Consider the following 25234-nt stretch of genomic DNA (forward strand, 5'->3'; position numbering starts at 1 on the left):
GACCTATACCAGACTGCATCTGGGAGAAAGTCTATCTGGGTGACACTGATCTGATGGCAGATCATCATCATCATCATACCAGATTTCAGCCACTTTGCTTCCTATGATGATGACAAACATCCAGTTTTCCCAATAATTTTGAAGCTTCATCAGTGGGTAAAAACCATTACTATAGTTTTTTAGTGATCTCTGCTATCATTCTGCCCCCATTACTGGAGAATATTTTGGTCATGTAGCTGGCCAACAGTCCCTTGTCTTTTACACTAGCTGATATTTCTCTTCTACTTACATTTCCTACCTACAGCATTACAGTGGGTTGGAGAAGGGTTGGAGATGGCATCCAGAAGATGGTTACTGTAACTCATCAGCCTTTCTTATTGACCCTTCTCTTGGGACAGGCTGGTGGCAAAGGTTGGTGCTTTTTCTTCATGAGGCCAACTCAGCATGTCTCTTACCAGGCTGTCTCTTTGAAAAACCATTGCAATCGGGTGGGGTTGGGTTACCCAGAATGAAACAATTTTAGGGATCAGCCTTTAATTTTTTTTAATGAATTGTATGCAGTTCACAATTTTTATGGAAAAGAATTGAAAGCAGTGAAAGCAAGTATGAGCAAAGAGTTGTGGCATCAGTCAATCAGTTGCATAATATACAACTATAGGTAATCCTCAACGTAGTCGTCACGTTATGACTTATAACTTGCTTAGCATTCATTTAAAGTTATGTCCTACCTGAAAAGGTGGACTTGCAACCTGGATCTGGTTATGATAGTCAACCCTGAGTCACATGACTGCAATTCAGGTGCTTGGCAACACAACTGCATTCACGTTTTTTTGGCAAAAATCCACCATAGTGAACAATTGCAGTGTTCTCATAACCACTGCATTGTCAAGCAACAGGAAAATGAGGAGATCCAGACAGTTCAAATGAGTATAAAACTGTATTGTAAGCTTGAGCTTTCTGAAAGAATCTGAACTACTAATAGTCAAGGGAAATGAGCGGGAGATAAGAGTAGAAGAAATTCAAGGTGGGCTGGACTTAGATCTCTTGTGGGCCCAAAGGGACTAATGACTGATGATGCGTTTGATCCCTCCCTCGGGCTCAGCCCACTCATCTACATGTGTTTGTTTAATGACCACCACAAAAACATCCTAAAATAGGGTCAGTCATAGCTATAAAGCCTGTGTGCCTACAGTCTATTCTCACTTCCCATTGTAGTTCTCTTCTAAATTGCATATTTGCTCTATTGAGTCATTCTGGGTTTGGATGGAAGAAACAGCTGAAGAAGGGGAGCATGAATGAGCACACTAGGTCAGTCCTGCTTCTACCAAATTTTGCAAAGAAAACTCTTAACAGCACTACCCCTGTCGGCTTCCCACGTGACATAAAATTGGCTTGTTGACAGGGAAACTGCTGAGCGAGCTGGCCTAGATACTAATGGCTGTCTGCTGAGGGAGCTTGCCTTTAGCATGCGGAAATCAATGGGGATGGTGTTAGAGAATAAGCAAAGATTATATGTTCTTCCCCTTTCTCATGTTCATTGTACTCTTAGCAAGAAAACACAGGATTATCGACAGACTTGCCATTGGAATATGAGGTGGGTTGTTTGGGGGAATTGCAGCTTGAAGGGGAATTGCCACTGGGAGACTGTTCATTTACAGCGCTTAGTTAATTTTACAGAACAGTGGATTTTGGAAAGTAGAAGTCATTTTTCTTAGGAATAATACGGATTATTTTCCGGAAATCTTTCCAGCTTCCATTGCTGTTTTTCGTTGATTTTTTCTGAATTGTAGAATCTTCTTTTTAAGAAATCTTGCTTGGTTCTAACACTGGTAGTACAGCATAATGAGCAGAAATTGCTTAAAATGATTTTATAAATGTACACATATTGCTGGAATAATGTTGCTTTCAGGAATATAGTGACTGTGATGCTGTGTCTTTTAAAATATTGCTATGAGCCACCTTGCATGTCAAATGAGCAAGAAGTAAGAATGTAACTGAGGGATCTATGGCTGTCCAAATGCAAATGGTATCAGACCCAGCTAGAGTGAAAGATCCTAGAAATTGTACATCAGCAGCATTTTGAAGGGCAGGGTGTATATGTATGTGTGTGTGTGTGTGTGTGTAAGTGAAGGTAAAGGTTCCCCCGCAAATGCGTGATAGTCGTTTCCAACTCTAGGGGCCGGTGCTCATCTCCGTTTCAAAGCCGAAGAGCCAGCGCTTGTCCGAGGACATCTCCGTGGTCATGTGGCCAGCATGACTAGATGCCAAAGGCGCATGGAACGCTGTTACCTTCCCACCGTAGTGGTCCCTATTTTTCTACTTGCATTTTTACGTGCTTTCGAACTGCTAGGTTGGCAGAAGCTGGGACAAGTAACAGGCGCTCACTCTGTTACGTGGCACTCAGGATTCGACCCGCCAAACTGCCGACACACGATACACACACACACACACACACACACTTTAAAACTGGAGAGTAAAGGTCTTAATTGTGTGTCACCTCAGATTTTTTTTCCTCTATAGGTGTTGAAATATATGAAGGATAGGTTAGCATGTTCCTGATTTTCTGAAAATTGTGTTCTAGGGCAGCGGTCTCCAACTTTTCTGGCTTTGCAGACTGGTGGGGGAGAGGGGGAAGGATGGTTCCGCGCGAGTGGCAGGTGAAGCATGAGTGTGCCTGCCACTCCCACAAATGGAGCTGTGCGTGTCAATTGGCTCACCCACCTCTTCTGCAGCCCAGTTCTGAATGAGCTGTGGCCCGGCACTGGGTGTGGCCTCGGGGTAGGGGACCCCTGTTCTAGGGGATTGCACAAAGATTACAGAAAGAGCTTATAGATGACAGAATATTTGTACCAAAATACAAGATAGTATGAACCTACAGATATTACTTCAAAGTACTTCATTAAAAGCAGTGCTATATAACTATTAAGAACAACACTGGGGACAGATTCTACTGTTTTTTGATCAGGCAGTGCCCCCTTCTAAAATTAGCTCTTTTTTCTTGTCCCTAAATTCAGTGGGACTTTTAAATCAGACAGAGATTGCAAATACGGGGCAGGAAGAACTAAAAGCTGAAAAGGTAGTAAAAACTGTGTGTAAAGTCACCATTGCTACTGAGCACCCTTCTATTCAAACAAGCAAAGTAGGCCTCATCCCGACTAATAAGAGTAATAAATCCTTCTGTTTTGTCTGTGGCAAGAAGGAAGCATCTGAGACCAGCGGCTTGCTCCTGTCATACAGGGAACATTAATGGGCACCAGCTGGGCTGTAGCTCGAGCTGCTACACAACTTTAACTTTGCACAGCAAGAGCTGCTGTGGCAATGGTGCAAAAAGTACCTCCTGTACAGATTCAGAAGTACACTTCAATTGTGGTTCCCAGGGCAACTGAGTAATGGCAGCCAGCTGGCTTTGTACCACCTGAGCGCATCAAAGAGCAAGGCCTCAGCTCAGCCCATTCCAGCACGGTGCTCTGCAGATGCCAGTTTAGGTTGAGTTTAGCACACTCCAAAGTCACGGCTGATGCTATCCTGTTCCTTTCGTTCATCACCCTCTAGGCCAGGGGTGTCAAAATGCCGGCCCGCGGGCCGGATGCATCACAACGAAACCGTGCCCTCCCCATTGCTGGCAATGGGGAAAAAGTTGCGATACGTCGCGCGACGTCACGTGACGTCGCGAGTTTGACATGCCTGCTCTAGGCCTTTCTGCAAAAAAACAGGGTGGCTTTTCTGTTCACATGCAGATGGAAGCTCTGCTAGACTTGCCCTTCAAACTTTACCTTCATTTCACGTCCACCACCTGACTCTGGAGACCCGTGCCTACAACACTTGCATTTTCAAAGTGGTGTTTCTGCCATTGGCATTAAATATTTGGATGGTGTTTTATAACTTGTAAAATTGATGAAGCTATTAAAAAAGAGACAGCTGTAATCTGCACCAGAGTAAATAATAGAAATAATTATGAGGACATTTCTTTAGTGTGCAGTGTAAATCACAGATATGTTTGCAATTTAGTTATGGCACGTTTATTAGAAACTTGTGCTTAGACAATATGGCCTTTTTACCAAATAGGCAGCTGCTGATGTCTGATCCTGCTCAGAATTCTCAGCTGGGATTGAGCTAAAGACAACTAGTTGCTGGACAAGAAAAAAAATATCTAATCTGTTTGTATTTCTGATCTCTGTTCGTCAGTTTCCCTTTCTTTGTAGCTTGGAGAGCCTAGGGGACCTCTAAGCCATCTGTTCTCTATTCCTGTCCTCTAGATCAGGGCTTTTGAACCTTTTCACCCATTGTACCACTTTTAGGATATGGCAACATCCGAGGACCACCAGTCGCCTAAGCAAGGTGTCAAAAACTTGATGACCAACAACAACCAAAAAGGGGAAATAAGTGATGAAGTACAGGTAGTCCTCGACTTACAACAGTTCGCTTAGCGATTGTTCGAAGTTACAGTGGCACTAAAAAAAGTGCCCCCCAAGCCACAGCCGAGCAAGACACCTGCCTGCCTGCCCGCCCGGCGGCACTCTTCCTCCTGTCCGAGGTTTTCATTGTTATGAGCATTTCTGTTGAGGATTGGCAGCGGGGGTGCGGTGGGGGTGTGTTTGGTTTTTATTCCCCCCATCTGCTGGGTGATTGCAGCAGGTCTTGGTCACTTCACATGACCCTGGGACACTGTGACCGTCATAAATATGAATCAGTTGCCAAGCATCTGAATGTAAATCACAAGACCTTGGAGATGCTACAACATTCCAACTGATCGGGCTCAGAAGCGCCAGGATCAGCGCCAAGCTCCAGCTGGAGCCTGGCACTGATCCTGGCACTTCTGCTGAGCCCTGACAGCCCTGCAGTTCCATCCGTCTCTTGCTCAGGCTTGTGCAGTGCTGCCACCGGTTCAGCTCATACCCCCCCGCTACCACTTTTCTAGGATGGTCGCGTACCACCTGCCAAGTGCCAATGTACCACAGGTGGTACTTGTACCACTGGTTGAAAAGCCCTGTTCTAGATGTCACTCTATAAAATCATTTTTTTAAATCATCTTCTACTGTCTACCATCTTTTTAGTACAGTAGCCTATCAAATATGGGGCTGGATGTTCAGGGTAGTTACTTATACTTGTTTTATGTGAGGCAGCCAGCTACTCAAACATTGAATTAATATATTTGTCTGAATCATTTCATCTTCTTCTTGGATAAGTGTCTGTTGTAGGAAAGGAATGGCATATGACCACAAACGGGCAGATGGGAGGACTGTTCAGAACGATGAAAGACAAAGGATCCAAGGAACCTTCTTTATTTTTCTTCCTCTTGAAACATTTTGTGACCTAACATTGTTTTTATTTTGTGGGTACCAACTCCTGAGCCTCTCTTTAAGGAGTCTGTTTGGTACTTTCATTATTGATATTTATACACCAGGTAGGAATCTCTTCATGTTTGGATATTCATTAATTTAGCCTTTTCCTCTCCTCTCCTCTCCTCTCCTCTCCTCTCCTCTCCTCTCCTCTCCTCTCCTCTCCTCTCCTCTCCTCTCCTCTCCTCTCATCTCATCTCCTCTCCCCTCCCCTCCACCTTGATTGATCAATCAGTGGTGAATGACCTAAACTTGTATCAGTGTTAACCAGTTTAGGAGCATAAACATTAACAGCTTGGTGAGCTAAGGGGAAAATTTCTGGGAAAAAAATGCTTTAAGTGCATTGGATGGATTTGGGAGGGCAATTTTTAAAATATGCAGTCCTAATTTGATTAAGGCTTTACAGATCTTAATTGGGTTAGTAGCTCATTGGTAACTACTGTAGTGTTTTTCTACACTGGTGTTATGTGCCCATTTAATTGGGAAGCTGCCTTTTGCAAGAGTGAGACGTTCCAGCAGGTGTTCAAGGGTAGTCCCAGATAGTGTGCATTGCAGGGGTCCAGTCCTTAGGTTATTAGGAAATAGGTCACTGAAGCTAGAATAGACTATAACTGAAGCTGGATCTAGGCCAGTTTTACACACACACACACACACACACAATCTCCTGTATTTTGGGTGTAAAGATGAGAACGTATCACAACCTCTCACAAGTAAAGGAGGACTGTTTGCTAGACTCCATGTTTGCAAGGTGTGAGACCTGATACCTTCCTACTCAACAGATTGTCTCATGCTTGTAAATATATACAATCTTGATATAATTGGCAGTCATTATACTTTGAAAGTGAGAGATCTGTCTAGCCAGTCTCCAATTAATTTTCTTTGGTGGGGCATTCTTCCTTATCCAGAAACCCAAGTTAGCCTTTCTTCTGTTCACAATGGGTGGGAAGGCCTTTGTTCAGCTCTCTTATGTTACTCTAGGTCTTAATCCCCAGATATTCACCAGTACCACAGTACAGTATGAATCTGTTCTTAGAATATTTCTGGTTACTCAGATCTACTTGCAAATCTTACAACTAAGTTTATAATTAACATCTCAAAAGTAGGGACAGAATGTTCCCTCTGGGACATGCCAGGGAAGAAGGAGAGGGGGAGGATGGGAAAGGAGAAATAAGGAAAGGAAAGAGAAGGAAAAAGGGAAGGGAAGGAAATAAAGGAAAGGAGGAAAAGTGAATGAGAAAGAAAAAGAAAGTGAGACAGGAAGGGAGGGAAGGGAAGGAAAGAAGGGAGGAAAGTGAGTGAATGAAAGAAAGAGAAAAAAAAGGAAAGAGACAAAAAGAGGGAAAGGAAAGAAAAAAAGAGAAAAGTTAGAGAGAAAAAGAGGGAAAGAAAGAAAAGAAAGAAAAAGAAAAGAGCTAACTATTAGGAGCCTCTTACCACTTTTTCCCCTGGGAACCTCATAATGATAGAAGTATGTAAAGAGCTTTCTTCAGGGAACAAATAGCTTGTCTTCTGCTACACTGCCATGTCTTCTGTTAAGTGATGGTTTCTCTCCTGTTCCCCCCCCCCCATAAATAGGCAAATCATTCATGCCAGTCATTTTTGTAAATGCATCCACTTCAGGCTCCCTAAATTTCAAATCTGCCCCAGCTGAAAAAGTGCTCGGAATATAAGAAGTGTTTCTACCGTATGCTGCTGGATGCCTTGGACCAGGTTTCATTCTTGATTTAAATAATATAGGGAAGCTACTTTTTTAAAAAAAAAAAAAAGCCATTAATTTTGCCTCAGTGGGTAAATAAATTGAGCTGTATTAATATTTTAGCTATATTTATATGTAGAGCATAAGAATGATACATGTTTTCCATCCCCTTCCCCCAGTTTTCTTCATGCCTTTATTTCGTAGCTTGTAGAGAACAATGACTTGACTGCCATCTGACTTTTCCCCCCTAAATTCTTTTAATTAAAAGAACACAATGGGAATCTTCCAGAAGGGTAACCATATTGAAATGCCAGCTTCCAGCATTGACATTTCAAGTAATATCTCTAGGGGCCACGTATTCTTCAGGGCATTCTGGAAAAAAAACCATATAAAAACCAAAAATAGTGTGTTACTGCAACTCAGTGATTTGTTTGGAAGAGTGCCCAGAAAATAAAAGTAAAAATTATATAGGTTATTAAGAAACCTGGGGGTGGGGAAGGACGGGGTGCAGAAATCTTTGAAGAGGAACCTCATCTATCTGCCTTCTGATGAATGGTATTTTATGACCGGCCACAAGTTAGCAATAGCCTTGAGTTTGGAAAGCTCAGGAGATCTCTGTGTAGGGTTTTTTTTTTGAATTTTATCTGGAAGGAATTGAATTTGGGGAGGGGGAGCAGAATATAAAAGTACTGAGCTAAAAATCTAGCTCTCTGCAAAAGACATGGTTCAGAAGCTACCCATGCAAATTAAAGATGACCCAGGAAAGCCAGAGATGGAGACCTTAAAATTATGCCTGTGTTATTAAGCAGAAAAATGGTAATCTCAGCAAATCGCTGTACTCTCCGGTATTAATTGAAATAGCCGTACAGAAAGCAATGTTGGGGAAAGTCCTTCCAATGACTTGTATCGCCTGCTGTCACCTCGGCTATTTATGCAGCTTGCTGGCTTGGCTCAGCTATTGTGGGGGTTTTTCTTCTTCTTCTTCTTCTATGTGCTCTATTGTTAGAATGAAGTTCTGTAGGACTCTTTAAAAATGTTTTTACATGGCCGATGAGCAGTGCCTTGCTTTTGATTGCAAAAATGCTAGGGCTCTCTCTCCCAGAAATCCCCCTCCCTTGCCTCCCCCTACTGTGATCTGTTGACATTATCCTCTGTTCCTTAGCTTCAGACAGTAAAGTCATGACATGTGCGGCTGTTTGGAGGATGCCGAAGGAATTGGAATCAGGCAATCATGAATCCCCTGATGATTCATCAAGCAATGCTCAAATCCTGGAGCTACTCTGTCACCTTGACAACACAGCCCATGGCAATATGGCCGGGTAGGACTCTGCATATTTTATACTCCCAAGGAAAAAAGAATGAAGGGCAGACGGTTTCTGTTAAATCTGAACTTTGTACATTGAAATATATACATGCCTTACATTATGGTTTCTTTATTGTTATCCTAGACAGGATCAGGAAGTAAAAGCAATAGTCCTTCAAATATTTAATACACTGTTTAACTGTTTTTGGATAATTCATTAATTCTACCGTGCTGTGCATTTGAACGTGTATATTTTGTGTTACACACAGCTAATATAATAATAATAGCTTAGTTGCTGGATGGAATCTCACTTAGAAAAGTCTGAATCCATTTTTCTGGTTGCTTCCCCTCACTTGTGCTACCTTCTCCATCTCGTAACTGGGGTTCCTTGAAATTTTTCCTTTATTTTATGCTGTACTTTTTTAACAAAACAAAGAAATAGTTTTCTATCAATGACACATAGTCATGTATAGCTGATGGTTATCAATTAAGGCTTTTCCTATTTTTCTCCTGTTGTTATCTAGTGAAATGGCTCTTCTTTGTGCTACTTGTATACTGATACAGATAAGGAAATCATGAGGAGTCCCATATACTGGAGATGACTTAATTTCTCTCTGTATCAGACATGTCAAACACAAGGCCCGGGGGCCAGATCCGGCCCGCGAAGTGGTTTCATGTGGCCCGCGAAGCCATCCTGGAAACAGGGAGGGAACGGCTCCCACTGCCTTGGCCCTGGCCCAGAGACCCTCCTCCTGCCAGAGACCCTCAGATCTGTCCCACTCCTGCCCAGGCCCCCATAGGCACCCTTGATGCGAACAATGTAGAGCTGGCCACGCCCACCCAGTAGGGCATACGCACTCTAGCCACGCCCACCCAGCAGGCCACGCCCACCCTGGCCCTACCCACCCGGCCCCTTGAGGGCAACCGCAATGCTGATGCGGCCCTCAATGAAATTGAGTTTGACACCCCTGCTCTGTATGTTCTGATTGTCTAGTTGAGCAGTTGAATCTGAGATATGGATGGAAATGTTTTACCTGACATAATATGCCAGAATCACTCTGCCTTTCCCCATTTGATTTAGCTAGGCTCAATATTATTTAAATTCTTTACTACAGATTGATTGATCCCTGTTCCTGCATTTTAAGAGATAGTTGTTTCCAGGAAATTCAGTGATAATTGAAATAGGTGGAACTATATGGTTTCACTCACTTACAGTTTCATTCATTTAAACTTGTATCTATACAAAATGTGTACTTTAAATTTCAACGATTATAGCTTCCTTTCCTTTAAAAAGCTGCAGCAGAAGTCACATGGACCCCAAACACATGGGACCAAATCCATTTTGTTTATGCCCGTGTTCTGGATCATGAAAATCTAGGCTTGGAATACTTTTGTCAGCTTTTTGGATGCTATACATTTTATGAAACAAAGTTATTGTGCGCAACACCTCTCAACGTCCTGCTGAATAATCATGTAATCTTGAGTCCTCTCCTTGTGTTGGCCAAGCACTTGCTGACATAACTGGTCCTGTGGACCTAATGTTGACAATACCCTGGTTTGTTTGTTTTCTGGCTAGGGTTTTCCACACTAATCTCTCAGATCATGGGAAGCCAGGGTTAGCATATTTAACAGCTGGTAGCCACTCTCTGCCTCTCTCTCTGCCATGGGCCTCTTTGGCGAATCACCGACTGAAGTAGCCTCAAGGGTGGGCCCTTCCAATCGGATCCTTCAGTGGGTCACTACTGCAGCAGCCTTTTGATGAGCTACACGTCCCCTACAAGGATTTCGCAAGGTCTTTTCAGTGGCCTCACCTAACAATAGCAGGACTCTTCCTGTGTCTCACTGCTGAACTGCTTCTGGCCTCCGCGCTCGGTCTCTTGACAGGGTTCTTCAACGGCTTGCTGCCACTGAACTGCCCTGGGTCTGCCACTTCATCTCCCTTTAGGTTATTCTGGTCTTCCCACTGCTTTATCAGCACCTGCTCCGGCTGCTATAGCTTCAAGAAAGGCTTCAGCTGGCCAGTCTTTCCCTCCGGGTCTTAGCTGTTTGGCTTCTAGCACTGCAGCTCAAAGAAAAGCCCTTTCTGGCTCTCTTGATAAGAAAGTTCCATGTGTCACTCCAGCCAGCTCCAGACTCCAAGAAATAGTCCCCAGACCCTCTCTCGCATCTCTCCGCTACACAGCCCTCCTCCACCCAGCTGGGCTATAAATTCTTGCTTTTATCTACATAGCTCCATCAGTGTACTAATTTAAAAGCAACAGGGAAGAGGGGTTGCAAGGCATTTCTTTCCACTGCCGAGCCAGACCCTGCCTTTTGACGGACAAGTGCAGCAAGCATGCCATGTCAAAACTGGAATTATTTACTAGTTCAGATCCTAATAGCTACAGGTCCCTATTGCATAGGTAGGCTACATTTACATCTAGGTGTGTGTACGTGTGTGTACGCGCAGAGACATACACACATACACAGACTGTGGGGTTGTTAATTTAACTGGGTTTTAGATTTACTCTTGGGGCTTGAATTTAATTTAATTGCTTTAATTGTTTTTAATTTTTTGTATTCATGGTTTTAACTGCCCTGTAAACCGCCCTGAGTCCTACGGGAATAGGGCGGTATACAAATCCAATTAAATAAATAAATAAATAAATAAATAAATAAATTTTATAAGGTTTGAGCATTTATATTCAAATAAACCAAATTCTCTTGAGAATCAAAAAAGTGTCCTTACTGTATTGACACGTTGGAAACAATGTTTGGCAATAGGCAATAAAATAATATGCATTTGCACTTTTTTTTTTATAAAAGGCACCTGAGAAGCAAATGTCATTCCACTTTGGAAAATATTGGCCCTGGAAGTATTTTCAATGCATTCCTTAAGGCGTTGAGGCAGCACTCAAAGATCCTTTAAAATTTTTAAAGTTAAGGTGTTGATGAGGATCTTCAGGATATTATGTTTGTATTTGTTATAAGAACCGTGGTGGTGCAATGGTTAGAATGCAATATTACAGGCTAACTCTGTATTCCACTGCCAGGAGTTCGATCCTGACCAGTTCAAGGTTGATTCAGCCTTCCATCCTTCCGAAGTCAGTAAAATGAGGACCCAGATTGTTGAGGGCAATATGCTGATTCTGGAAACCGCTTAGAGAGGGCTGTGAAGCACTGTGAAACAGTATATAATTCTAAGTACTACTGCTATTGTTTATTATACCTATAGGTCTCCGGGTGGCTTACAAGTTAAAAATATACGTATAGAATTAAGATCAAAGTATCTCTGAGTCTAGGAGTGTTTTTAGCACCAAACCTAGGATAACCTACCTTTTTTAAATTAATATCACTTTGTAACAAGTCAGAAGCTCTAGCCAATGTCATGAAAGTTATCCAGTGATCTATTGTTAAATTTCAGTCCTCTTTCTTTCCACTTTTGAGTTTATGCATAAATCATCTGTATTAGAAGATCTTGAGTATCTTGTGTTCAGGGATTATGAATAGGGGAAAAAATGTTACCTGTTCTTTCTAATGTTCCATTACTCCATCATTTTTTGTAAGTTTTAAATAATCCAGCAAGATTTGATCAGTCATCCACTAGAGAATAGTAGTGGTATTCGACCACTCCAACTGTAAGCAGTAAAGTGGCACGTCACCATTTATTTAATTAACTTAACTTCTAGAATTGGCAAAAGCGGCTAGATTTCTTTCCTGATTAGTTCATAAGCAGATACAGGACTTCTGATTTCCTTGTCTGCATAATAGTATCAGGGTCCTGCCAGTTCTTTTGAGAATTCTTAAAGGAAAGTAGTCTTCCTTATAATGATATCCACCAGATCATGGCTCCTGCATTAACTCTGGTTAAATGACATTTAATGCCACACAGTACTCTTTTGCTAAGCATGTAACCAAAACTGCAAAAGAGGTTACTGATAGAAGGCTCAGGAAAATCCCATGGCTCAGTGAAGTACAAAATAACTTTAGAAATAAGTATTTTCAGGAGTCATGACGGGGGAACAGAGGGTGAGTGGAAATCAAAGGAAATCAAAGGGGTATTTTGGGGGTGGGTGGGGAAAGCATACAGTAGTTGCTTGTGACTCTTAACAGGAGCATTTCACACTGTAGGTGTTGTTATTCAAGGTCAGCCTGTGGGTTCGGCAGTTGGGTCGGACGACTCAGAGGAGGAGGAGGAGGAGGGGGGTGTTGAAGAGCTTGCTGAGGGGATTGGACAGCTTGATGAGCGCCCTCAGCCAGGCCCCTCTCATCTGGTCACGACGCAGACTCAGCTGTGTGAGCCTGACAGCGTGGATGAAGATGACCCACAGCTGGCCCTGTTCAAAGACGCCCGACGCAGGAGGCAGTCAATCAGGAGTAAACAGAGGAAGGCAATGGGGCTCCTCGGAAGGAGGCAGAGAGAAGCCACGCCCTGAACTGTATTTAAGGGGGAATGCGTGGGAGGGCTGGTTTGCTGAAGGCAACCGCTTGAAAAGCTCCTGTTTCTTGGTTCGTGTCTTGTTCTATTTGTTTTTGTAGCAATAAATTTGGCAGGCGTAATTCCAGCCTCTTGCCTTCTTGTAAAAGGGTTTGTCCCTGCCTTTTCTGCAGGGCCGGTAGCAGGCTGGTACAGAACAGTAGGCCTCATTTATATTGGATTTTGTATATCAAACAAAATCGAATGATTTGGACCTAAAATCAGTCATAGATAGTATAGTGTTTATAATAAAACTTGTGTGGAAGGAATTGGCATATCATATTTTGAGATTTGTTTGGGGGAGTGGGTTGGTCAATTGAGGAAGCCTTGTATTCACACTAATTCAAAGTTTTAAAAAGATATTTTCTAATACTCATTTGGCAAACTAGATATAAAATCTGACTGTGTCATGTATGACTCTGAAACCAGTTTAGAATAAGTCTGGTTCCATCAAGGGGTTGCCATTCACTACCCTGAAGAAATTAAGAAACATCCTATGAGATGTTACTAATTTTGCCCTATCTCAACATTGTGATTGCATGTTGAAGATTTTATTTTGACTTGGTGAATGCAGTTGTCAGCAGTCTTGATTTGACTCAAGGATGCAACTCAGCTATAAGACAGCTAATCAAATGGTCTAGTAGGTATGGTAGCTTAGTGAATATGGCCTATATCTGAGCTAATTATAAGGGTTGTAAATACATACAAACAGCCAATGCTTTGTCACTATAGCAGTTGTGTTTGAACATTGCCAGTTCTCTGGCTGACACAAACGACCTAGTTTGTTTGTTTTATTTTTCTCTGACAACCACCCATCTGCAGTTTTTAGTTCTTCCAATATGGCTGGTATCTTCTAGTTGTTTAATAACTTGAACCTTGAAACATTTCATGCCCCCTAGTGGTAGTGAGGGGGAGCAATTTCTTGCAGTGCCATGTTTAAAAATTTATTTTATCTTCAGACTCAGGATAAGCTGTTTTGTCTTGGATTAATTTAACATCATTACCCTTGGATTTTTTCCTTTCTCCCATTCTTCATTTTATTCCTGATTAGGCCTTTTTGAAGTGGATGCTTCATTCAGATCCTTTCTATCTTTTTTATCTTCTGACTTTTTCCCTCTCTTGTCCCTACTTTACAGATTTTAAAAAACGTCCGTGACTACCTTGTTCATCTGATGTCCAAAACAAAGCAGTTGTATGGCATATTTCTGTGAACAAGGGGAAATAAGTAGTTTTGGTGGCTCTTTTGCTTTCAAACTTAACGGCACAATCAAGTAGAAATCCATCTGACTTCATTAGAGACATGAGAAGGACAAGAATGTCCTGCTGCACTGGTAGGGAAGGGCCAGAACTTCGATTCAGAAGAACGTCAAGAAAAACAAAAAGGCTGGATTATATATTTTATATTTTATCTGAATATAGGTTTTTCTCCAAAGCGCTAAAAAAACTATTATGGGCAAGACTGGTTATTCAGAGCTATACATTCATCAAACGCTGTCTTAGAAACTGAAGTCTTTCACAGTGAAGACTGAAAATTAAGATTCTCTGATGTTATGAGATTATTTGGTTTCCAGTCAAGCAGAAAAAACTCAGTTATGCTTCCAGTGTTTCATTTTTCTATATGTGTGCATAGGGGCATATAATTGTAAAATATTTTTTGAGCAATCTGTTCAAGTTTTACTAACAAGTAAGGTCCGCTATGGTTTATTTCCTAACAATTATTTATTTATCTAAATACACACCCACACCCACTTTTGAAAAAATGTGTTCCTGAAAAACATATACATGCATACATAGAAATACATATCTATCTATCTATCTATCTATCTATCTATCTATCTATCTATCTATCTATCTATCTATCTATCTATCTATCCCAGCCCTGCCCATCCACCCGCCCACCAGTCAGCCAACCAGCCAAAACGCTGTTTACAGCTTAAAGCATAAGAATTTATGTATTAGCTTTTACTAGTGACAGAACTAAGGAGAGAGTTAAAATAGCTTGCATGCATTTATAAATGAATCATGCACCAAGTAAATGTATAAGCAAAATGGGGAGGACTCATGCCATTTCCATAGTCTTTTCTAAGAACATAATGTACAGATGGACTAATATGTTTCTAATGTGCAATGTGTGCTGAATAAAGAAGTCACTTGCTCAATGTCTTCCCATATTGCACTAAACTACAGGATGCATGACCTTAGTTTATTGGAAAAACTGTAAACAGAGTCTTATAAATTTATTCTTTCAAATATTGCATTCCTTTGAGAATAACAGAGCTCGATCCAAAATTGAAAAGACTGTAAGCTTTTTCTCTGGTACTTTTTATGCCAATTTCTTGCCATTTGGAGTCTTGTAAAAAAAGAAAATGGCACTGAGAATGTGGAAACTCTTAGCTTCTTAACTCCCCCCCCCCAGTATTTGTGGAAAGGTCATATGTTTTTAAATATTAATCACCATATTAATGAACATCTAAAATTTTTGCAAATCCTCATTTTAAGACCAAGGAACTTGGTGAAAATTACGGTAAAATTCTCAGGTGATCCTTCAGAAGTTGATGAATTTTAATTGCTACCCTCCTCATGTATGGCCATGGCCAACTGGAACTGCTGGGAGCCATAATTCAGCAATATCTGACAAGCCTGAGAGCCCACCTCTGATGTAATGTAAACAAAACATAGAATAAATAACCTGTTGAGAGAGTTTCCTTCCATGCAGACAAAATTCTAGTTTGCCATGCAGCACATCAAAGTATATATTACCAGATTTTCAGTCTTCACTGTTATGCTTTCATATTACGTAAGAGCACTCGAGCTGCAAAGCAAGGGAGTTATTTTTTGTTTTATAACAAGAAACAGTGGCCTTCATTTTCATAAAATCCTAAAAAAAATCATATATGAAAAAGAATGATCTAATAAAATAAATGAAAGAAATGATAATTTCACAAGAACATATTGAGTATCCTTAGATCTTTCTAATCGGGTGTGTTGCTTGAATTTTATTTATTTATCATTAGTATTCTCCATCAGATTCGAAGCACGTTCCCCTGAAAACCCTGTGAACATTTTAAAATTGGAATCACTTTCACTCACTTTTTTAAGATTTTAAAAGTAGTGTTCATTTATCCTAATCAGAATAAAAGTCAGTAAAATTTGCCTTGTAAAATGGCTTTCGAAAATGCTTTCTAACATTAAGTGGAAAATAGAGAGAAATCCCTGATAGTCGGTTTTAATTTGCTAATAATACTTGGGTGAACTTTTTGTTTATATGTTTCCAGATGCCTGGGGGAGTTTTCTTTTCTTTTTCTCAAGCCAGTGATGATTCCAGATCAATTCTGCCTTCAGTTTGAAACAAAAGTATTTCTCTTCCCTTCATCCAAACTGATATTCTGTGTCTTTCATTTCATCAAAACTTGTTAAACAGTTAATGAATACTAATATAGCCAGGGCTTTTTTTCTCATAGAACGCTCAGAACGGAGTTCCGGCACCTTTTTTGGATGGAACCTTGTAGGGTAGGCAAGGCGGGTTGTATGACATGTGTGAGTTCTGGCACCTTTTTCTTTTACAAAAAAAGCACTGAATATAGCAATGCTTAAAAATGTGTGAACCCTTCTGAATGTTTAATATTTCTGCATAAATATGGCCTAAAATGTCCTCTGTTCTCCACATAAGTCCTCAAACTACATAAACCAGTTAAACAAATGAATCAAAAGCATTATATTGGTTCATTTATTTATTGAGAAAAATGATTCAAAGCTACATATTTTTGTGTCAGAAAAGTATGTGAATTTCTTAAGATTCTCAGTTCATTTGAAGGAGAAATTAGAGTCAGGTGTTTCAGTTAAGGGGATGATAATTAGGTCTGAATGTGAGATGTCCTGCTTCATTTCAAAAATAGAATTCTGGGCATTCGCTATCAAAGTCTGATCTTCAAAGCACAGATAGGTGGGAGGGCTTCATGGCTAGAACACAGGAGATTTCTGAAGACCTCTGAAAACAGTTGCTGATGCTAGAAAAGTTTACAAAGCTTTTTCCAAAGAATTTGGACTCCCACCATTGTCTGGCAGATCATGTACAAATGGAAACAATTCAATATCATTGTTATCCTCCCCAGGAATGGTCAGCTAATCAAGATCACACTAAGAACAAGGTGTGTAAATACTCTGAGAATTCTCAAAGAACTCCAGACTAATATCTAAGGAACTAACATCTTCCTTGTATTGACAGGTGTCAGTATTCATGACACCAGGTGAACATTGAACAAAAATGATATGCTTGTTAGGGTTTCAAGGAGAAAGCCACTATTCCTCAAAAAAACCCACAACACATTGCTGCCTGTCGGTTTGCAAAAAAAACCCCACATGGATAAACCAGAAGGCTATTCGAAGAGTCTTTTAGGGACAGGTGAAATAGATGTTTTTGGCTTGAATGAAAAGTGTCATGTTTGGTGAAAGTCAGACAGTGCTTTCTAGCATAAGAATGTTATGCCATCTGTGAAACATGGTGGTGGCAGTATCATAGTTTGAACCTGCTTTGCTACCTCTGGACTAGGATGGCGTGTCATTCTTGATGGAACAATAAGTTTGGAATTGTAGCATCAAATTCTACAGGAAAATGCCAGGGTATCTATTCATGAACCTGAAGCTCAAGAAAAAGTGTGTAATGCAATAAGTCAGCGACCCAAAATAGACAAGTAACAGGACCAAAGAAAGTTAGAAACAGAAGAAAGTTAACATTTTGGAATGGTCAGCTTCTAAGTCCTGACCTTAATCCTGTACAAATGTTGTGGAAGGACATGAAGTGGACAGTTCCCACAAGGAAGCTCACCAATAAGCTTGAGTTGAAGCTGTTGCGTAAGGAGAAACGGGCTAAAATTCATCCAAACTGACATGCAGAACTGATCAAAATTATCAGAAACATTTAATCACAGTTCTTACTGCCCAAGTGGGGCACACCAGTAGCTGAAAGCAAAGCTGCAAAGCTACTTTTGCCACACAAAATATTTAGCTTTGGATCATTTTCCTCAATAAATACCGGTAAATAACTCTGATAATTAATTTGCTTCATTGGGTTCTCTTTATCTACTTTTAAGATTTGTGTGGAGAACAGATCATATTTTAGGTCATAGTTATGCAGAAATATTGAACGTTCAAAAGGGTTTCACAATTTTTAAAGCATCTTCCCAAATGAGGATTCTCCAAACTCCTGACCCTTTAAAACAGATGGTTGTTTACTTCAGTCAGGAAGCATCTACTGAGACCTTGGGGCCACTTATAGATCTTAGAAACTTTGAATATGTCTCCCATCGCCCCTTCAAGATGAAATTGGAATGCAATGTAAATTAAATCCAATTTAGTTTTTATGTTAGCTCCATCTAATCAAATTAAATCAAAGCAAGTCTTTATTATGGTCATAGAGCAGAATAACTCCATCTATCTTTTCACTTATAGTCCCCAGCCTACCATTCAGATATGACTTTTTGCCTACAAGAAAATCCAGAAAAATCTGATCTAAATAGGCATGTTTAACATCTTTTCCTAATTTGGGTTTTGTTCCATTGCTTAACCTCAATGAGCATTTTTCAAGAGACACTGGTGTAAGAATTGTGAATATAAATCTGAACTGTGATAATCCAATCTAACAATGGCCTATTGACTGAACACCAGATAGTATTAATGAATATGACCAACAATTTTCTTCAAATGAGATCTAGACAATGGACCTCTATCACCAGGAGCTTTTCTCCTCCTCAGCATTTGGTGACCTGATACACAGAGGGAAATCAATTTCATTCAGCAGTCCAAGTCTGAACTTAGTAGGGACAAATAAGATATTAAGAATAAAAATCAACTTTGAGATGACTGGCTTTTTTGCAAAGCCACAATGGTTAGAATGAGTCAGGTCCTCTTTTGTACTGAGTGAATTTAGGCTCTCCCAAATCTGTTGCATAAAGTTATTGCTGTGACATTAAAATGGAGTTAGGTGGAGAACCGGATAAGTATTACCTTTAGTTATATGGTATATAAATGTAATTTAAAGGTGTTCAAGTTTAACTTGATGATATCATAAATAAATATATTTTTTTCAAAAAAAAACCCTTTTAAAATACTTTTTCAACTTTATTCTGCTAACTTATATATGACAACATATTCATGTTCTTGCTGTACAGAATAATAACAAAAGAATAGGATTACTTAATGCCTTCTTAGGTTAAAGGTGTGCCAGAAGTAACATGGGAATATTTTTAACTATCTGAGTTACATTGCTGCATTTTGTGCTTATAGGGTTGCATGGGAACCAATGGGAGATGGGAAAAAGTTGATTTCGCTGGCTGATAATCACCTCCTTCTATGGGATTTGCAACAAAGTTCAACCAAGGCTGTGGTAAGGAGTGTATCCCATTGACATGGAGCATAATATTTGACGTATTTGCCTATCTGAATGTTTTTGCTATAAAGTAGATTGCTAACACTTTTAGACATTATAAGCACTGCCGTGTATTAGTTCAGGTCTGCCAGAAGAGTGATAAATAGTTTTAAAAATTGTGAGACTCTGTTTTTGGTTTTTATTGTTGAAAAGCTGCACCTTGTTCCTAACAGCAATGGAACAATCATAGATGCAAAGGTTTTTCTTGTGAGTAGAAGCCTTTCACACTGCTTGTTGGTCATCCAGAAAGCTATCTTAGCTCCTTTCTAGTGATTGCCAGTATTACTTGAGCTTCTTCCATTGGTTACTCCCTGTCTCCCTTGCCAACTGTTGGCCAATTCCCTTTCTAGGGTAAAATCTGTTTGCAGGCAGTGATCAACATTCTTGTCTGATTGAAATGTCAGAATGTTATAGACATGCGTTTCCTGTCCTTCCTCCCAATCCCTCAGGCTCCCTTTGCCTTGTCTTGGTTTAAGGTTCTTTGAATGTTAATTAGGCTTTTGCTATCCCAGGCAGGGTTTTTTCCCTCATAATCTCAAAGTTACCATATTTCTCCTTAATTCCAATCTGTATCAAATATAAGTATTACCTTTGGAATGTTCTCCAGTATGTCATAAGCCATAGTGCTTAATAGGAAGAGAATTTTTCACTGAACCTCAAGCTCTTTGGCTCTGACATGTACTCTGCTTGAATTCAGTAACAGAAATTGATCACTGGCACATGCTTTCATTAGCTGCGCAGTTCCTTCAAATTAAAAGATTCAAATTAACTCATTGTTCACTTCATTTACAGTTGCCTGGGCAATTTCTCTGTAAGTGAAGAAAGACTGTGTGTATTATGCACTAAAGGGAGAAAAAAGAGAGAAAGGGTTTGCTCCAGCTTTGGTGCCCTGGAAAGCTGGCTTCTGTGCTTAACTGGTTATGCAAATTAAGATTATTTCCATACATTTGGCTGTTTTGCATAATTGATGGTTTGCTAATTATGAAGATGGATAATAAAGTCTGTACAGTAGATATGCTCTCTGTGTTTTGAGATTCTATTATGCTCTTCCTATCTCCAGGTATAAAGTGTCACCCAAGGGTTGTTCATTGACACAGACACAAACATTTTTAAAGGAAATTATAAAACTGTGACTGATGTTCAGGATGTAGAATAATAGTTTGGATCCTAACATCCATGACCAAGATCCCCTCACACAATGAATTTCCTAAAGCTGTGTTTCCACTGTGTCTCATTACAAATCTCTCATGAAGGTTAAGGAACGTTTATAACAATTTGGGCTTTGCTGCAGCAAGGAATGGTGAAATGAGCAAAAGTGAAGAGAAAATCAGTGAAAAATCAGATTTCTTTCCTTGGCACAAAATGAAGGAATTCCTGATTCTATCTAGCAGTGTTCAGTCCAACACCAAATTCTGGGTTTTCAGTGGAATTTCACTGTGCTTTATACGCACAAAGCATTACAACCTGAATATTTAAACTTCAGCCACCTCAGTATTTTATTTATTTATTTATTTATTTTAATTCCATTTATATCCCGCCCTTCTCCGAAGACTCAGGGCGGCTTACAAGCTTAGCAGTAGCCTTCATTCTATGTATATGCCTGCTTATTAGGGCTTTCACACACACCCCAAGCGGCATTATTACAAAGTCAGCTTAATTGCCCCCAACAATCTGGGTTGATTTTTGATTTTCAAAATACGTTGATTGAATTTTGAATTGAATTTTTGCTTTGTTGTATATTAAGCTGTTAGAGTCCACTGAGCCATATTGTACCAGTCCGACATTTGTTCTGTATTATTGTAGATTTTTGTGTCTTGTAGAAGCTGGAGAACATCTTCCCTTCCTGTAGCTCTCATTTTATGGTTATACTTCGGTCTTCCTTCTTTATGGATATGAAATCCACCGTAGGACTGAATACTTGTATAATGATGGGGGATGGGGAGATTGAAGAGCTGAGGAAAGAGATTAAGAAATAATGTTTTATTTAAGGTGCCACGAAGCATCATGGTTTGTGATAATATATTAGTCATGTCCAAAGTACAGATAGCCCTCAACTTACAACAGTTCATTTACTGACTGTTCAAAATTATAACGACACTGAAAAAGTGACTTATGACCATTTTTCACAGTTACAACCTTTGCAGCATCCCCCATGATCGTGTGAAAAAAATTCAGACGCTTGGCAACTGGTTTATACTTATGACCATTTGCTGTGTCCCAAGGTCACGTGATCCCCTTTTGCAACCTTCTGAGAAGCAAAGTCAGTGGGTAAGCCAGATTCACTTAACAACCAAATTACTAATAAACTGCAGTGATTCACTTAATAACTATGGCAAGAAAAGTCGTAAAATGCAGCAAAACTCACTTAACAACAGAAATTTTGGGCTCAGTTGTGGTTGTAAGTTGAGGACTACTTGTACTACAATCAGAATCTTGCATTCCCTGACCAGTGTTTGCTATGTTTACGTGTGATAGTCCTAAACTATCAGTTGTGATCGTTCCTGAATGAAAAGATATAACACTCACCTTCCTGAATTTTTGATTTTGTGTGTTTCTTTGAATGTGCCTAAAGAAAGCTATATAGTCCTTGGATATGCACACAGAACTGCCTGCACACTATTTTGAATGATACTATGAAATGTTAAAGAGTAGGAATGGAGAATATTGTTCAATATTAAGAAGTATATTTGGCAGGAATTAGTAATGTGACTAAGGTAGACTGTGGATGCCTAAAGCATTCTAAATATGGCAAAATCATATATAAACCAACTCTTGTATGGGTGTACACATACATTACCCGGAAGGCCAGGTGCCTAGGTAAATCTGTTGGAAGAAACAAGTATATAGATTTATAATTCCATATTCTCATATTCTGTAAAAAAAATACTGGCGGTTCAGGTGCTGGCAAGCCTTAGATTAAAAGTAATTCAATAATCAAGCTCCCAGTGTTTGGCTCCATTGTAGATAATTGTTACTACCTGTAATATTTTGTCTAATGAATATAATGAGCTAGTTATATTTCATAATTCAGGCTTATCATTGACATCAAAAAATGCTCTGTTAAGGAAGTAGTTTGAGCTATGCCCTGAGCATGTGTAATTTCTCACTTTGGAGAGAGAAAACACAAAGAAGTGTTGAAATGTTTTGTGTGGAAGCTTTTTGACCCCACAAAACAGATTCTGCTAAAAAATCATTTAGGGACATCTGCTTTTCTCTCTGCACACTGATGGAAGCCCAATTCTCATTTCCACAGTTTAAATAGGTTCGCCATTGAGAAGGAACATAAGTTAGTCCACATCTAATCTTTGACTAGTTGATATTTTTAAAAACAATATGACCAAATGTTGGACCAAATTTGTTATGCTTAAAGCATAATTGTCAGACCTTTTTTTTCCCCACTTCTTAGTCCTGCAGTACTTAACAAAAAAAATAAAAAATAGAGTAGTATTTCTAGCACAGTCCTTCAGAGTATGCATACATGAGGGTAATTGTACCAAACAGGCAAATGCACAGCTTGTGTGAAGTTAGTGGGGAATTTTAGACTGGCAATGTAATCCAACATAAGAATAATGCTGTGATTTTTAGATTCAAGTTGCTCTGCTTGTTATTACCTCTTGTTGCTGTTATTGTTATCACTGGGATCAACCTTGTATTAAAGATGCTGATTTGGGTTGTTTTCGATGCACAGTTGTCAAATTCAGTGACATTGGAAGGAAAAGGACAGCTGAAGTTTACATCGGGAAAATGGAGCCCTCATCACAACTGTACCCAGATTGCCACAGCCAATGACACAGCCATTCGAGGATGGGATATACGAACTATGAAGTAAGAAGCATGGTTCTTTATGTCCTTGAAACAAAACACCAACCAAACAGGTTACCCTGATGTCTCTGGCATGGTCCTCCTGGGGCAGCAGTAATGATAGTACTGTAGTAGCTCTTCTATCTTGCACGCCTGGCAGAGCTGTAACAGCTAACCTGCCACATTTTCACCTGACATTGCTTTAATAACTAACCTGTCATATGTTCTCCTTATCCTTACATCTAATGAGATGCGCCCACCTTCCTCTCTGGCTGAAGTAAATGAATAAATCTCCCATTAGATAAAATGAAATAGATTACCCTGAGCGAGTATTTTATAAAATGTCATTTGAAGTCAGTTGATACAGTTCAGAACAGACTTACGTCTTGGATCGGGATTGAAACATTGGCTGACTCCGATGTCCTGTTTCCATTTTTAAAAGTTCTGCTTCCCCCCCCCCTTTTTTTTTAAATAAAGGAAAAACACCCCTTCAGTTTCTATTTGATTTTGATGGTATAATAAGATAACACACCTGGCATTTCAATTCTGTTTTCGGTACACATTTATTTAAGGTTGGGGTTGCAACATATCACAATTTTGAATGCTAGCAAAGCTAATACTTCAGTATAAGAAATATAGGACTCCTTTCCTGGTCGAGTTGTAATTTTGATAAGCAGAGGAGTGATGTTGTGCACATCTGTTGCCATGACAACAGAAGTCTGTGCCAGCTTTTTTAAGATACAGCTTATCCCCTTAGCACACAGTAATTTATCACTAGCCTTGGAAGACGGATGTCTTGTAATAACTTCTCCTGCCTTAAAGGGGAGATGCCTTTAAATTCAGTTTTATGCCTCCTGCATTCTCGTGGGGAGGAGGACTATATTTCCATTGTTTCCAATTATGCTTCTTGATAGAACACCCGCCCCCATCAGTTCAATTAGGAAATGTTAAAAATGCATGTTTAAAGTGCTTTGTGTTTTTCAGTCACTCTCCCTTTTCGTTTTCTATAAAAGCATGCATAGCAATGTCATGTGTGTGGTGGGTCATTATTAAACAAAATTGTTAGCCGGTCCATGACATCTTCTTATCTTGTGCATTCTCTCTCCCACCCCTGGCTTTGTTGACAGCTTGTTTAGCAATTGACTGGACTTACTTTTATCCTTCCATGTCTTGGGCCACAAGATCTTGAGAAGAGCTTGTGCAAGAGATGGCTTTCCTAGAGTCTAAGGTGTTCATTCTCCTATGCTGGATGGAGCTACTTGGAAGCAGAGGCCTTTCAGCCATGTTTTCCCCATCTGCCCCAGAAGATGAATTCTGTTTTAGTCTCCAGACTGTTCCATGCTCTGAAGCTTCTGTTATTCATGTATTTATTCGTACTGTTTTGCAGCGCTTCATTCAAGCAAACCTAAATGGCTTACAAAAGCTACATGCCAAATAATATATGTGAAACAAAAAGACCACATATCTGTGGCTGTAGATATATGCACACATACGGACACATGCCCACACAGAGGTGTATAAATTATTAAACATATTTAACAACAATAACAGCAATAAAAGACACACACACATTAGCTCAATATTAATTGACCTCCTCAATTCTGGATGCTGATTTAGCAAACTTTCTAAATCTTAAAAATAAAGATGCTAATTTTATTTTTATTTTTATTTTTTGGTGTGGGGGGGAATATAACTGTTTCTAAAGAAGAAATACTCTAGCAGTCTTTCCCACCATACTTCACTGGTACAACTTTGTCAAACAAATTTTATTTAGAAGAATATGTAGAATTTTAAAGGTTATTATCAGTACCTTGAATTGCACCTGGAAATAAATTGGCAACCAAATCTGCCAAATCTGTCTGTCTGCCTGCCTGCCTTTCTGTCTATTTGTCTGTCCATCCATCCATCTATCATCTATCTACCTACCTACCTACCTACCGCTTCAGTCAAGGTGATTCCACCAGTACATAAAAGTAATCTGAATAATAATAATAATAATATATCATGAATAATAAAATAAATAATATATAATGCCAGTTGTTGCAGAAGAGAATGCCCTCCAACTCCTGAAATACTAGAATTATGTGACAATATCAGGTTACTCCAATCCCTTCTAAATTTGCAGGGCAGCCTTCAACAATAGTCCTATATACCATAGAATAAACTAGAGTAGGCCAATTTTCCAATCCAAATATGTAGTGTATGTATTTTTAGA

The 25234-nt window shown here is 39.7% G+C and overlaps 1 protein-coding gene across 6 annotated transcripts in view; it reads left to right on the forward strand.

Moving 5' to 3' along the window:
- Positions 1-25234, forward strand: part of EIPR1 (EARP complex and GARP complex interacting protein 1) — a 70057-nt gene that overhangs the window by 29978 nt on the left and 14845 nt on the right. For 3 of the 6 annotated variants that reach the window (XM_081337505.1, XM_081337506.1, XM_081337507.1), the window contains 3 exons: positions 8198-8354; positions 19077-19176; positions 22907-23043. In XM_081337505.1, coding sequence (XP_081193631.1) covers positions 8198-8354; positions 19077-19176; positions 22907-23043 — 394 coding nt within the window. Of the gene's footprint in view, positions 1-8197; positions 8355-16119; positions 16332-19076; positions 19177-22906; positions 23044-25234 lie in introns of those variants that run through there. The other 3 variants (XM_081337508.1, XM_081337509.1, XM_081337510.1) reach the window with 3 other exon arrangements.

The sequence above is a fragment of the Vipera berus genome (genome assembly GCF_964194415.1).
Source record: "Vipera berus genome assembly, chromosome: 1".
NCBI classification, from domain to species: Eukaryota; Metazoa; Chordata; class Lepidosauria; order Squamata; family Viperidae; genus Vipera; species Vipera berus.